The sequence below is a fragment of the Bombyx mandarina genome, chromosome 24 (genome assembly GCF_030267445.1).
Source record: "Bombyx mandarina strain Sakado chromosome 24, ASM3026744v2".
Classification (NCBI taxonomy): Eukaryota; Metazoa; Arthropoda; class Insecta; order Lepidoptera; family Bombycidae; genus Bombyx; species Bombyx mandarina.
The window spans coordinates 5,732,101-5,745,078 of record NC_143230.1 but is presented as its reverse complement, the minus strand read 5'-3'; the positions used below and the strand labels follow the sequence as shown (position 1 = coordinate 5,745,078).

Below are 12,978 nucleotides of genomic sequence, written 5' to 3'. Positions count from 1 at the left end.
TAGTCTGTAGACTCATTCAAGTAAATAAACCATATCGACGCTTGAAAGGCAAACGTGACTAAGCGACAATGCGTGAACTTTACAGTAGACTAATTTAAAGTTGAAATACCTGAAAAAAATTCTATTTTAACGAATCTAGCTGTAGGATTGAAATTATTTTAATAGACCTAGAAATATATTTTGTTTGCGCATCGAATATGGTTATTGCCTATCATTTATGTACAAAGCAGTTATTGTCGCTTAGTCACGTTTGCCTTTCACACGTCGATATGTATTTCTAGGTCTATTAAAATCATTTCAATCCTATACAGCTAGATTCGTTAAAATAAATATTTTCTTCAGGTACATCGACTTTAAATTAGTCTACTGTAAAGTTCACGCATTGTCGCTTAGTCACGTTTGCCTTTCAAACGTCGATTGGTTTAATGTATTTTTAATGAATAATTTTTAAAAAAATATTAGCATTGTGCACTTCTCTATAAATTTCATACTCCTCCGCCTTTATCATGATTCTATTGTCAAAGACTATTTATTATACTTCTATAATCACAGATTTCGCCAGGGTTACACTTTAGACAAATAATAATAAAGACAAACAATATTTATATTAATCTATTCTCAATTTGACCACAGACTATAAGCAATAAGAAAAGTTTGACAACATGCGTGTGTGTGTCAAATACATGGTAGTGTGTGTGTAATGTTTTATTATTATTGATTTAACGTATTTTTTATGCATAATTTCAAAAAATATTAACATTGTGCATTCCTTCTCTATATTCTCTCTATAAGTGTGGTAAATTTCATACTCCTCGATCCGCCCAATTTTCGTAAAAAGTGGTACAAACTTTTTGCTTCACGTATTAATATGTAGATAAACCATTTGTGATCTTTTATCTGATGACTTACGTTCTCGATGTGCTCGAGGGGCCCAGTCCCGCGGCGGCGGCGGGGCTCCGACGTGTCCGTGCCGACCTGTGCGGGAATAACTCAAGGCATTAGTAACGTGTCTTGATTTTGACGTGACAACGTCTAATAGTTTGATGGAGTCGGCTGCACGCACGAAAAAACATGACTCATGCGGCGTTACCTCGCTCTGAGGCGTTCCTACTTGAGTGAGCGATGCATCCGCGTGGACAGCTGCTATACAATAATACATTTACATGTTTTCGTCAAGTATGAAGTTCAGTGAAAAGTGAATGTGGTGTCAATTGTCCATACAAAATATCTATCAAACAAATAAAAATAAACTTTTCTTTTGAAAAAAGGAAACCATTCCATCAGTATTTTCTTCTGACGTTGTCACGTACAACTATCATCAGTAAACCGACTTTACAGACAACCGATTTTTTACTAATAATTAGTTCACAAACACTCATTGACATTCTAAAGTTACCGTTAACAAAATTAACAAATACAACGAGAATAAAAAACATGTATTCAACTCGCGAAAACCCCAGAAAATCCTATAATTTAATATATACATGTAGGAACGGAACGGTATGGATGAATGACAGATATGGAGCATAGCTGAGTGAGAGAGATAGGAGATGTCGTGTTAGGGAGTAAGAAAGACGGCGAATGAATGCGGAACACTTAGTTTTATTTTTTAAGTGAGAGGAGGGTAGTTGCGTGACGCGATGGCGGACAGACGCGGTGTGACTCTGAAGACGTAAGACGTATAAATTTTAGTTACATAGATTGAGAAAGACGAGATATAAATCAAGTTTGTGTGAAGTCATCAACCGTTTCATTGGCCCAACTTGAATATAAAACCCCACTTTTTTTTCCTACCTAAGCTGATGGTCTAAACTAGTCTAGAGAGACCATATCAGCGTAACCTTAACTAGTAGATGAGCTCACGGGGCTCAAAGCTGACGACGTTGCTAACACGAACCCTAGCAAGAGCCGTGCTTCGCAGACCGGATCGGAAACGCGACCCAATATAGTATAATACCACGGAAAAGTCTCGCAGCGTGACTCACCTTCTGGTGGTGCAAGTACCGGCAGATAATCTCTTCGGCCTCCGTTGTCGGATTACGGTATACGCTCTTCACCTTTGATAAAAAAAAAAAAAATTACATGTGTGCAATTCACACGTGGTAGAAGTGAAACCTTCCAAAATTAAAATGCAATTACCCTAAAGGTCTTAAGTATATGTAAAATTTTGTCATTAGTAAATAATTGTAAGGTAGCGCCCTCTGTGAATTGATATTTTAATTTCACGTATAATCCTAAATTAAAATTCACTACAAGAGCTTTCATACACACGTTAGTATTAAAAAATCTCACAGATGGCGCTTTATTAAATAGTATGTATATTTCTGTCTCATTTTTGTATTTGTGTCTCTTACCTGTCGTTTTTTCCGTTGCATCCGGTTTGAAATTACAACGATTCTAAAGAAGTTTTCACTTCAAAAACAAGTATTATTTTATTGTAATCAGTGACGTACAATTAAAAAAAAACTTTTCATTAGCAGGCGCCTATAGAAAAAAAAAAAGTTACGTCATTTCGCCATCGTTATAAACGACAACAGACGTTGAATCTCGTGCTTTTTCTGGCCTGCCTATTTGTTGGTAGCCTAAGGGACTATTCCAGCTACACTTGGACGGTAGTCTCACGGGTTCAACCCGAGAGAATATGCCAACTTTAGCCCTAGCAAGAGCCGTGCTTCGCAGAATCTACCACCGGGTCGGAAACGCGACCCACTGAAAAGATCTGGCGAGAAACTCAGTGGGCTGTGTCTGTGGGTTAATTCGCTCGTCAAATTCTTCGTCTTAGTCGAGGGCGACTTTGCGTTGCCATTTCACGCCAAGATGTACTGCAGTCCAAAAAAATCAACCATGGCGGATCTATTCACGATTTCCAATAAGGGCCTGTGCACACGACGTTTTTATCCTACAGAGCGGTTTTTTGTCGTTTGTATCGATTCAAACGCGTATTTTTGAATTTATACATGACTGTGTGCAAAGGTCTACAGGCTGCATCGGATTTGCGTGCGTATCGCGTCTGTATCGCTGCAAACGGTATCGCTTAAAACGTGGTATGCACAGGCCCTAACAAACACTAGTGGAATATTCTCGAACGTTCTGGTTGTTTCGCTGTTCGTTTCCGCCCCACGTCGACAGATGGCGTTGATTATCGGCGGCGCGCGGTACTCACCACTTCGACGAGGGCGGCGACCTCCTCCTCGACGAGCCGGCGCGGTATGTCGCTACCCTCGAACATCTCTTCGAACGGCGTGTACGAATCCAGATTCATTTGCTTCTTCATCACTGAATCGTATATAAAAATAAATAAATAAAAGTTAAAAAAAAAACTAACAAAATACGCTTTTATAGAAAATACAACTAAAAATAGAAAATAAATTTGAAGTAAAAATAGTTTAAGAAAAAATGATTTTATTGTAAAAAAAAAGCGTGGGCTGCTTTTCAAGGTATTATCAAAATAACCCTTCTACTCATATCTGTTCATAAAATATTTATAACTAATGATACCATGCACCCCACGTTTTTTTGTTAGTTTTTTTAAACTGTTATTGATTTTGCATTTTTTAGTTGAATTTCAATTTTTTTTTCTCTCTATATTTTTTTAATATTGGATTGTCATCGGTCCTTAATAAGTATACCAAATTTCGAGTTAATCCGTCCTTTTGAAGGGGGTCAAAATCATGTTCAAAGATTCCGTTACACACATACGTCTGAAGCTAATAAAAGCGTATTAAAAAAATATATTCAAAGTTTGTCGAGTTGTCATTTTTAATTTCTTTCCTTATTTGATTTTTTGTTTTTTGTTTAGCGGTATATTTGAGTGGTAGGTAGCGCACTTCTCTGTGCCGAAGTTAGCTACCGACAGTAACCGCCCACCGTCACACACGGCGAAGATACTAGAATAATATATCTTAACATACAATATCGCTCGTTATACATTTGTATGTACGTTACAATATGTATGACGATACTGTAATACGTAAATATATATTATCTTAACCATGTGTGAGATTGTTCATTCTGTAGAGTCGGATTTAGAGCTTCCTCATTTTTATGAAGTCTGTTATAAATATAAAGAATCAATTTTTTTTTTTTTACATTACGATCTCCAACAACATTTATATCGACGCTTGAAAGGCAAACGTGACTAAGCGACAATGCGTGAACTTTAAAGTAGATTAATTTAAAGTTGAAACTAATTTAAAATATACATGAGAAATACCTGAAAAAAATTCTATTTTAACGAATCTAGCTGTAGGATTGAAATGGTTTAATTAGACCTAGAAATATATATTTTTTGCTCATTGAATATGGTTATTGCCTATCATTTATGTACAAAGCAGTTATTGTCGCTTAGAGTCACGTTTGCCTTTCAAGCGTCGGTATAATTACTAACGTTGTACGCTGAGCTAATTAATTCAAATTACTTACATTTAAACTGCTTCTTATCTGAAAAAGAAAAAAGAAATGTAATTTACTTTATTTTCTAGTTATGTTCTCCTGAATCATAGATAATTAGAACTTTTACATGTTTTTTTTTTTTTATTGCCTTTGTAGGCAGACGGCCATACGGCCCACCTGATGGTGAGTGGTTACCGTCGCCCATGGACTTCAGCAATGCCAGGGGCAGAGCCAAGCCGCTACCTACCACTTAATACTCTCCACAAGCCCCGTTTGAAGAAGGCCATGTCATAGCGCTCGGGAAACACCGTGGAGGGGAGCTCATTCCATAGCCGGATGGTACGTGGCAAAAAATACCTCTGGAAACGCACTGTCGATGAACACAATGGCTCCAGGTGTATTAGATATTTTCAAAATGTACGAACCTCCTCCGAGGTATGGGGGCAACAACCTTATCCTTGGATCCTCTTGAGGGTCCTCTTCTTCATCTGAAAATGATTGATCATTCTAGTACATTCCATAGCTCATTATATTTTGTTAAAGCAAGTAATAATTCAAAATGCTAATTTATAATTTGCGTAATTACTGGTGGCAGGACCTCTTGTGAGTCCGCGCAGGTAGGTACCACCGCCCTGCCTATTTCTGCCGTGAAGCAGTAACGCGTTTCGGTTTGAAGGGTGGGGCAGCCGTTGTAACTATAATAAGACCTTAGAACTTATATCTCAAGGTGGGTGGCTCATTTACGTTGTAGATGTCCATGGGCTCCAGTAACCACTTAACACCAGGTGGGCTGTGAGCTCGTCCACCCAATTAAGCAATAAAAAAATAAAATAAAATTATCTCTCTGTCTCTTACTCTCTACTTAGGGACACTCACCAATATTGTAATTTTGATTTGAAACTTCAAATTGAACCGGGTTATAAAAACGTGGCTGTAACGCTTTTTCTTCTGAAAACACATTAAACAATCTATACTAATATTATAATGAGGAAAGATTTGTTTGTTTGTTCGTATTGAATAGGCTCCGAAACTACTGAATCGATTTGAAAAATTCTTTCAGTGTTTAGAAGCTACAATATTTTCAAAGGAAATAGGCTATCTTTTTTAAAAAAAATTAGGGATCCTTACTAAAACTCCAATAATGTAACCCAAGGTGTAAAAAATTACCTAAAATATTCTTTACATCGCGTGCCCTCCGAAAACTATTCAAGATAGAGTAAAATAATGTACTACGACTTTTTAGAACACAATTTATTATTTACAAACAGTGTCGCGACAGCATATGTTTAACTATTATAATTATGCCGCAATAAGTATTATTTTATTTAAAAAAATAAATCAACGTCAAATATCGTTGATGTTAAAGACTCGAGCGGAGCCGGAGCGGGGCGCTAGTCACTACATAGTAGTCGCTTTCTCTGTCCCTATATCTGTCTGTCCCTATGTAACTTTATTATTAAAACTACGCAACGGATTTTGATGCGGTTTTTTTTAATAGATAGAGTGATTGAAGAGGAAGGTTTATATATATAATAATATCCATTAAATAGTGGAGAAATCAATAATAAATTACAGTTTCCGAAGCGAAGCGAGGGCGGGTCGCTAGTATATTTATGTAGTAGTTTGTTTGCATGGTTTCGGTTGGCGTTTCTATCTCTAACGCCATCTTGTCAGAGGACGAGACATTAGTAAAAGGTTTTTCAACCGTTCGAGTGGTCACGTGCGGAATGTATGACCGACTCATTCGGACGGATAACGGAAACATCAGTTGGAGAGTACAATGTGTGCCAGAAACGAAGCAACACCCTCGCTTTATCTGTTAAAAATCCATTTTTTCGCAGACCGCAAGACTTGGTAACTCCCTGACATACATCGCTTACAGAAAAACCAGACAACGTAGAACTTAAACTTTCAATTAATTCAGAGGATCTTAAAAGAGAAGATATATAGTGAGCTAAATTTAAGAGAACACTACTTAGATGATACGAGGGTATATGTCTCCCTGGTCACATCTAGTTATACCTAATAATCTCCCGTCCATTTTAGTAGTTAAACACCTATTTTTCTAGGTTTCTGTCTAATAAACAAAAATCACTTCTGATTTGGTAAACGAGTTGCCAACGGCAGACCTGGAAGCGTTTTTTGCCTGGAGGGCGGTCTTCGGGAGCATGGGCGACCTAACAGGTCTTTCTGCCCATACAGCGTCAGCGCAACCGCGACCACTCTGACAAGAGTGTCCGACTGAGAAGATTTGGCTACATAAGGCCTTACAATTGGACGTCCCCAATGAGAATTCTCATGAGCAGGGGCGCTCGTTAAAATGTAATTCATGCCGCCCCACTCCATGGTTTAAAAGCGGGCGACGATGAATATCATCTAATCATAGATATATATTATCTATGAATATTATTATCTTATTCCTTTTTCTGTGGGTAGATCCCACTTCCCACCCAGAACAGAGACAGAGGATCCCATCCTCTCTCTCTGTTCTCTGTGGTCTCCGCCAAATCGTGATCGTTATCGTTTGGTTGCTCGTAAACATGTCTCCGGCTAACATTGAGAATTATCTTCACACTACGTTTGAGGAGAGACATTTCATAATTGTCAGGCGTCAATGCGGCGATGGAATTTCATCGATGCAGAGAAACTGAGATCACTAGAAAAGTTCAAACAATTCCTCCTCGAAGCACTCCCCATGGAACATAAAAACATTCGATAGAAAGTCCGAAACAACAGAATTTCTACACATATTCCGAAGTTCCATTATGTTTTTGTTATAATTTTCATGTCTTTTGAAATACAAAATAACGAAACGAAAGAAATATGGATTCTTTCGTTTCTCAACAAAAATAATTAACTGCAAGTCATAATTCGCGATCAGACTGTGTTAGCGTGAATTATGAATTCAACGCGTATATTAGGTTTCTCAATTGGCTCTTGTGCCTTAATACAAGAGCAAACGATCATGGTAATCCATAAGAGTGTTTGTAAAAGGCAATTTGCGCCTACCGTCATTCACTCTTCAGAGTTTAATCAACGTTTGGAAGATTGGAACATTGACCGCCCAAATCGATATGAAGTATTCTATTAACCGTAGAACTATATACAAGAACACCAGCTGTATAGTGCTTAACTAATAAATTTCATAAAAATCATATAGTTTGTATTGTATTTTAAATATACAATACAACTATATATATTTACACCTAATAAATTAACAGCCTAAATCGCCCACACACAAATGATTGGCCTGCCATGGTGAAGTGTGGGAGTTATTGACTTTCGAGCCAATGTTAACAATTCAAGGTTCAATAGCAGTTGAATCTCGAAGCCAACGTTTGATCCAAGTTATAAATCTATGAGTGGGCGCAATTTAATACGAGATGGTCAAATACACTGCACTTAAGCGTCAAAAGGCTACTTTGAAAAAGCGGCACAACACGATAATCCTCTTTTTTTTTTTTTTTTTTTTTATTGCCCTTGTAGGCAGACGAGCATACGGCCCACCTGATGGTGAGTGGTTACCGTCGCCCATGGACTTCAGCAATGCCAGGGGCAGAGCCAAGCCGCTGCCTATCGCTTAATACTCTCCACAAGCCTCTTTTAAAGAAGGACATGTCATAGCGCTCGGGAAACACCGTGGAGGGGAGCTCATTCCATAGCCGGATGGTACGTGGCAGAAAAGACCTCTGGAAACGCACTGTCGATGACCGCAGTGGCTCCAGGTAGTATGGATGAACTCTACTCCGGTGGCGGGCGGTGCGATGGTAAAAACGAGATGCCGGTATCATCTCGAACAATTCCTCAGAGCACTCCCCATGGAACATTCGGTACAGCCTCTTATCGTGGCCATCGCTAACTACATATCTGACCCAGGCGGCAGGGCAAAGCAAAGCCACCATCGCCCAAAACATGTTCTGTCGATACCACGAATTCAATTCACGGTGCTTCTGTACCGGTCACCGTTTTTATCGAACTAGTCGACTATGTTTTTTTTTTTTTATTGCCCTTGTAGGCTGACGAGCATACGGCCCACCTGATGGTGAGTGGTTACCGTCGCTCTTGGACTTCAGCAATGCCAGGGGCAGAGCCAAGCCGCTGCCTACCGCATATGACGAAGAGTTCGAGAGGCGAACTAGCCCATAGACACGATCCTGTGTTTCTCGCCGGATCTTCTCGGTGGGTCGCGATTCCGATCCGGTAGGAGATTCAAGGCTGAAAAGCACTGCTCTTGCTTGGGCCAGTGTTAGCGATTCTCTCAGGTCGAGCCTGTGAGTACACCTATCAATCCATGTGAAGTTGAAATAGCCGCTTAGGCTACCAACGATTAGGTAGGGGAAAAAAATACACCATCGTATGAAGCACAAAATGACCACATAAAAGTACATCAGCGAATCATACCAATATTTTATCTTTAGGCTTACTTCAACAACATCAACCTTTTTTTTTCTAAAGTCTAACAACTCCGTATCATTTACATTAACAAACTAGATGTACCTGAGGAATTATTGCACAACTTACCCTCTGCGGGATCTTCATTGGCGGCGCGAGTTACGATCGCTTCGCATAGCTGCTCATCGTGCCTCTCTTGAAAAAAGGTTCTGTACAGAGCCATTATTTCCGGAGGGTCAACACTGACGTAACAGCCGAGCGCGATTTCGATGCGAGCGCGGATGCACTTGTGCAACAACTGCAACGGCCTGCCCGCTTTTATTTGTTCGTTACTACTCGATTTCAGAATCTCGGATACAATATATTTGGAAACGATGTTCCGTTTTTTGTTATCCGACGCTAAGACGTTCTTGAATTTGTTAAGGGCCTTTCCGGGACGTTTCGAGAACTTGGTGTATCTCGTTGGTATCGGAGGCCGAGGCCGTTTGGCCGGCCTGGACTCATTATGATTGTGCTGCCACGGATCTATGGCATGCCTTTTCAGAGCGGGGCTTGCAGTGTTTTTGAAGCCTGGCTTCGGAGATCGAAGATTATTAGCTACTGAATCTTTAGGATCAGGTCTCTTTGGTCTATTACGAGACCTTTTTTTAGACCCACTTTTAGGACTGAGGCCTTTAGCTTGGGAGGCGCCAATACCAACATTTGATAAACCACTACCGGATCCGGAGTTTTTGGTATCAAACATTTGGTCTCTCGGATTTTTCGTACACTGACCACCAGCTCTGAGCGAATTATTAATTGTGTAACTGCCAGGCTTATTGTTCAACCCAAAATTATTTGATGAACCGCTTCCGTGTTGCTGTGGACTGTTTCTCGTATTCCCTAAGGAAGTCGAAGGCTCTTCAGAAGATTTGCGCTTGCGGGACATTTTATTTTCAGAATCCCACTTGTCATAATGGTTATTACAACTTCGTTCTTCAACGTCATATTCGTCTTTCCGCAAATGAGCCGCATCAGGTTTTTTTGTGTCCGACTGATAATCAGGCGTTTTTGACTGATTACCAAGCTTATTGTACTGATTAATAGGCGTATTGTACCGATTACCAGACGTATTATGCTGATTACCAGGCGTATTGTACTGGTTGCTCGGCGTATTGTATGGCTTACTCGTCATATTGTGCTGATTACCCGGCGTATTGTACTGAATGCCCGGCGTATTGTATGGTTTACTCGTCGTATTGTGCTGATTACCTGGCATATTGTACTGATTACCAGGTGTATTATACTGATTACCGGGCATATTGTACTGATTACCAGGCGCATTGTACTGATTGCCAGCAGTGTTTGTCTGATAACCAAGCATATTTAACTGATAAGGGTTGTTAGACTGATAAGAGTTGTTGGACTTATAATCAGGCGGTTTAGATTGGTAACCAGACATGTTAGTCTGATAATCAGCCGTGTTTGACACATAACCTTTATTATCTGACTGATATCCAGTCGTGTTCGACTGAAAATCAGACTTGTTCGACTGATAATTCGGCATGTTAGAACAAATTTGTTTATTGGGGTTTTGATACGAGTATCTCGGAGCCTGCTGTGATGAGTACGATGATTGTGCTTGTTGTGGCTGCGTACCGTAACCGGTATAGGGATTCTGTGGAAATAAATTGTGAATAGAACCAGAGTCACATGGAAACTAATTGAAATATTCCAAATATTTCATATTGTTACCAAATTGGAATCTGGTAATGTTGATTTATTTTCCTACTCTGACAGATAAATAATCAGTCCACCTGTTCCAGGCGACAGATTTGACCCATGACATTAACAATGGCAAGCACTACTATTAAGTAGATATTCAAGATTGTTCTAAGTTCTGTCTTTAAATAATTAGTACTTACAAAGTTTTCGTTACACTCTGCAAATACCTTTCAATGATCTTCAATAATTGACTTAAGTAATAAATTTTTCTTGTTATTTACTAATGTAAATGGTAATTGGATCCCATTATAACAATATTGCCACATTTGAGACATTAGGTCAAATAGGCTTGATGACTAAATTATTAACTTAAATGTGGTTGTGCATTACCTTGTACCAAAAATATACCAGATAATGGTACCTACCCATTTGGGCTTACAAGAACTCCTGGTACTGATAATTATACAATATAATACATATATCTTGCATATTAGGTTGGCGATGTTTCAAAAACCACCATGCCCATGCTCTGTTCTGATGTACAATTGCATTGCAATGTATTTAAACCAAACAGTTGCATAGACTAAGCATAGATACAATGTATGTTTGTATAAAATTGCATTCTAATCTATTTTAATGGTAAAAGCCTGTCTAATTTAGAAAAAACATTTGATGCATAGATACATCAGTTCAGTGTGATAGATGCTTGGACTTTATTTACTAAACATAATGGGTTCAACGATGAGACGCATAAAACGTTCTGTGAAATACCAATGTTAGCTCACCTGATTCGACATGTAATAAGGCATGTTTGGTGTGTTCAAAGGCGGGAAGCCATAGCCCATATTTGGATTCTGAGTAAGTATGGGTGCAGGATTCTGGTTAGCGGGAGGACAAACTCCTGGGTTCAGGGCTGCATAGCTTGCTGTATTGTTGGTGTACATCTTAGGTTGCCTAAGTGGTTGAACTGCTGGAGCATTGAACGATTCAACAGGTTCAACGGGCTGTAACACATTTATATTGCCTTTGAAGGTTGACATTACATCCAAAAGATCAAGTTACCCAATTTAATGGTGAGTTATCACTTTCATTTATGCAAATCAGCAATATCAGAAGCACAGTCAGGGCTGTGTATTACTCAAGACTTGGAGGCCCAAAATTTTTGGTTAAGTTTAAATTCTTCAAATTATAATAGGTCCTAATGTATTTTATAAGACCATTTTTATGATGACACATCTTTAGCCAATTAATTTTAATGACTGATTCTAGATTGAGATTGAGACCTTAAAAATGCTAAAATTAAAAACACATACATATCTGTATAAAAGCAGATTTTCAAACCAATCTTATATCTAAATAAAAGTTCAGTTATAAGTAAATAAGACCAATGGAACCCAAATACTGGTAAAAATTACTGAATTTTTATAATTGTTTATCTGTTTCCAGGCATATCCAAAACTATGTAACATATTTTCACAATTTTCACAGATATACAGTGATTAATCTAGAGCAGAATATTGGTTTATTAAAAATGGGTGTCACAGACTTTTAGTCAGCTTGAATTGAACTTATTAAGTTGTTAAAAGTTACATGGCAAATAGTTCAACTAATACAAAGTTATGTAAAAAAACGGTACTTTGTTTTGACATCTAAGCAACTGAGCTGGTTTTGATTCAATAGAGAAACAACATTTGATCCTGGGAAAACATTATAATTAGCTAATTATTCTTACTGTTGATTATGGGTCCCGCCCAGGGGATTACACAACATATACCATGCAGGCAAAGCTGCAGTAGCTGCAACGCTAGACTAAATATATTTTGACCAATTTCTATAGCATTGCAATTGCTCATTTACTAACTTCGTAGGAACCGCCTTGGTTCTGCTCCTAACATTGCTGACCATTAGCGAAGGTAAATACTGACCATTAGGTGGGCTGCAAGCTTGTCTGCATTGACCAATACAAAAATACAAAGAATTTGTTTTTGAAAATTAATAAAATAGCAATCGATACCTTCTTTTGTCGGTTTTCAACGACCAATTGATGTCCATTGATGAAGATACCGTTGATTTTTCCAATAATGATAGCAGCGTCATGTTCATCAGTAACACCAACTGTTACCTTCTTACCAGCATTGTCTTGAGACATAAGGTTATCTAAAATCACATCAGTGAGCCCGCATTTTGAATGTATCAGCGATTTAACATCAGCATAACTGGTCTGCGAAAGAAAATTGAAATGTAAATAGTACGGGACTTCGTTTTTCATGTTTTAATTTTTGACTGTTTGACACTTACATCGGCAGGTAGATTGTGTATAATAAGAAGCATTGTTATTGAGTTTCAATTGCATCAATTGTTAGTAGGAAAACAAATGAATATATTTATCATATGAAATTTTTTCAGTGTCTCTAAAGTTTTTTCACGAAAGCAGATTGATCCAAGCGTTTTTTTTCCCTGCGATATTGGCAGAATGGCAGAGAGAGAGAT

General features: G+C 38.4%; 1 protein-coding gene across 1 annotated transcript in view; it reads right to left on the bottom strand.

The window, feature by feature from the left end:
• Window positions 1-12,978, bottom strand: part of LOC114241106 (uncharacterized) — a 16,129-nt gene extending 3,151 nt beyond the window's left edge. Inside the window, exons 1-10 of the mRNA XM_089738065.1 lie at window positions 12,787-12,978; window positions 12,503-12,709; window positions 11,274-11,492; window positions 8,914-10,441; window positions 5,269-5,340; window positions 4,818-4,880; window positions 4,423-4,440; window positions 3,164-3,276; window positions 1,986-2,057; window positions 910-975 (exon numbers count right to left, since the gene is read on the bottom strand). Coding sequence (XP_089594191.1) covers window positions 910-975; window positions 1,986-2,057; window positions 3,164-3,276; window positions 4,423-4,440; window positions 4,818-4,880; window positions 5,269-5,340; window positions 8,914-10,441; window positions 11,274-11,492; window positions 12,503-12,709; window positions 12,787-12,819 — 2,391 coding nt within the window. The 5' untranslated portion in view covers window positions 12,820-12,978. The remainder of the gene's footprint in view (window positions 1-909; window positions 976-1,985; window positions 2,058-3,163; window positions 3,277-4,422; window positions 4,441-4,817; window positions 4,881-5,268; window positions 5,341-8,913; window positions 10,442-11,273; window positions 11,493-12,502; window positions 12,710-12,786) is intronic.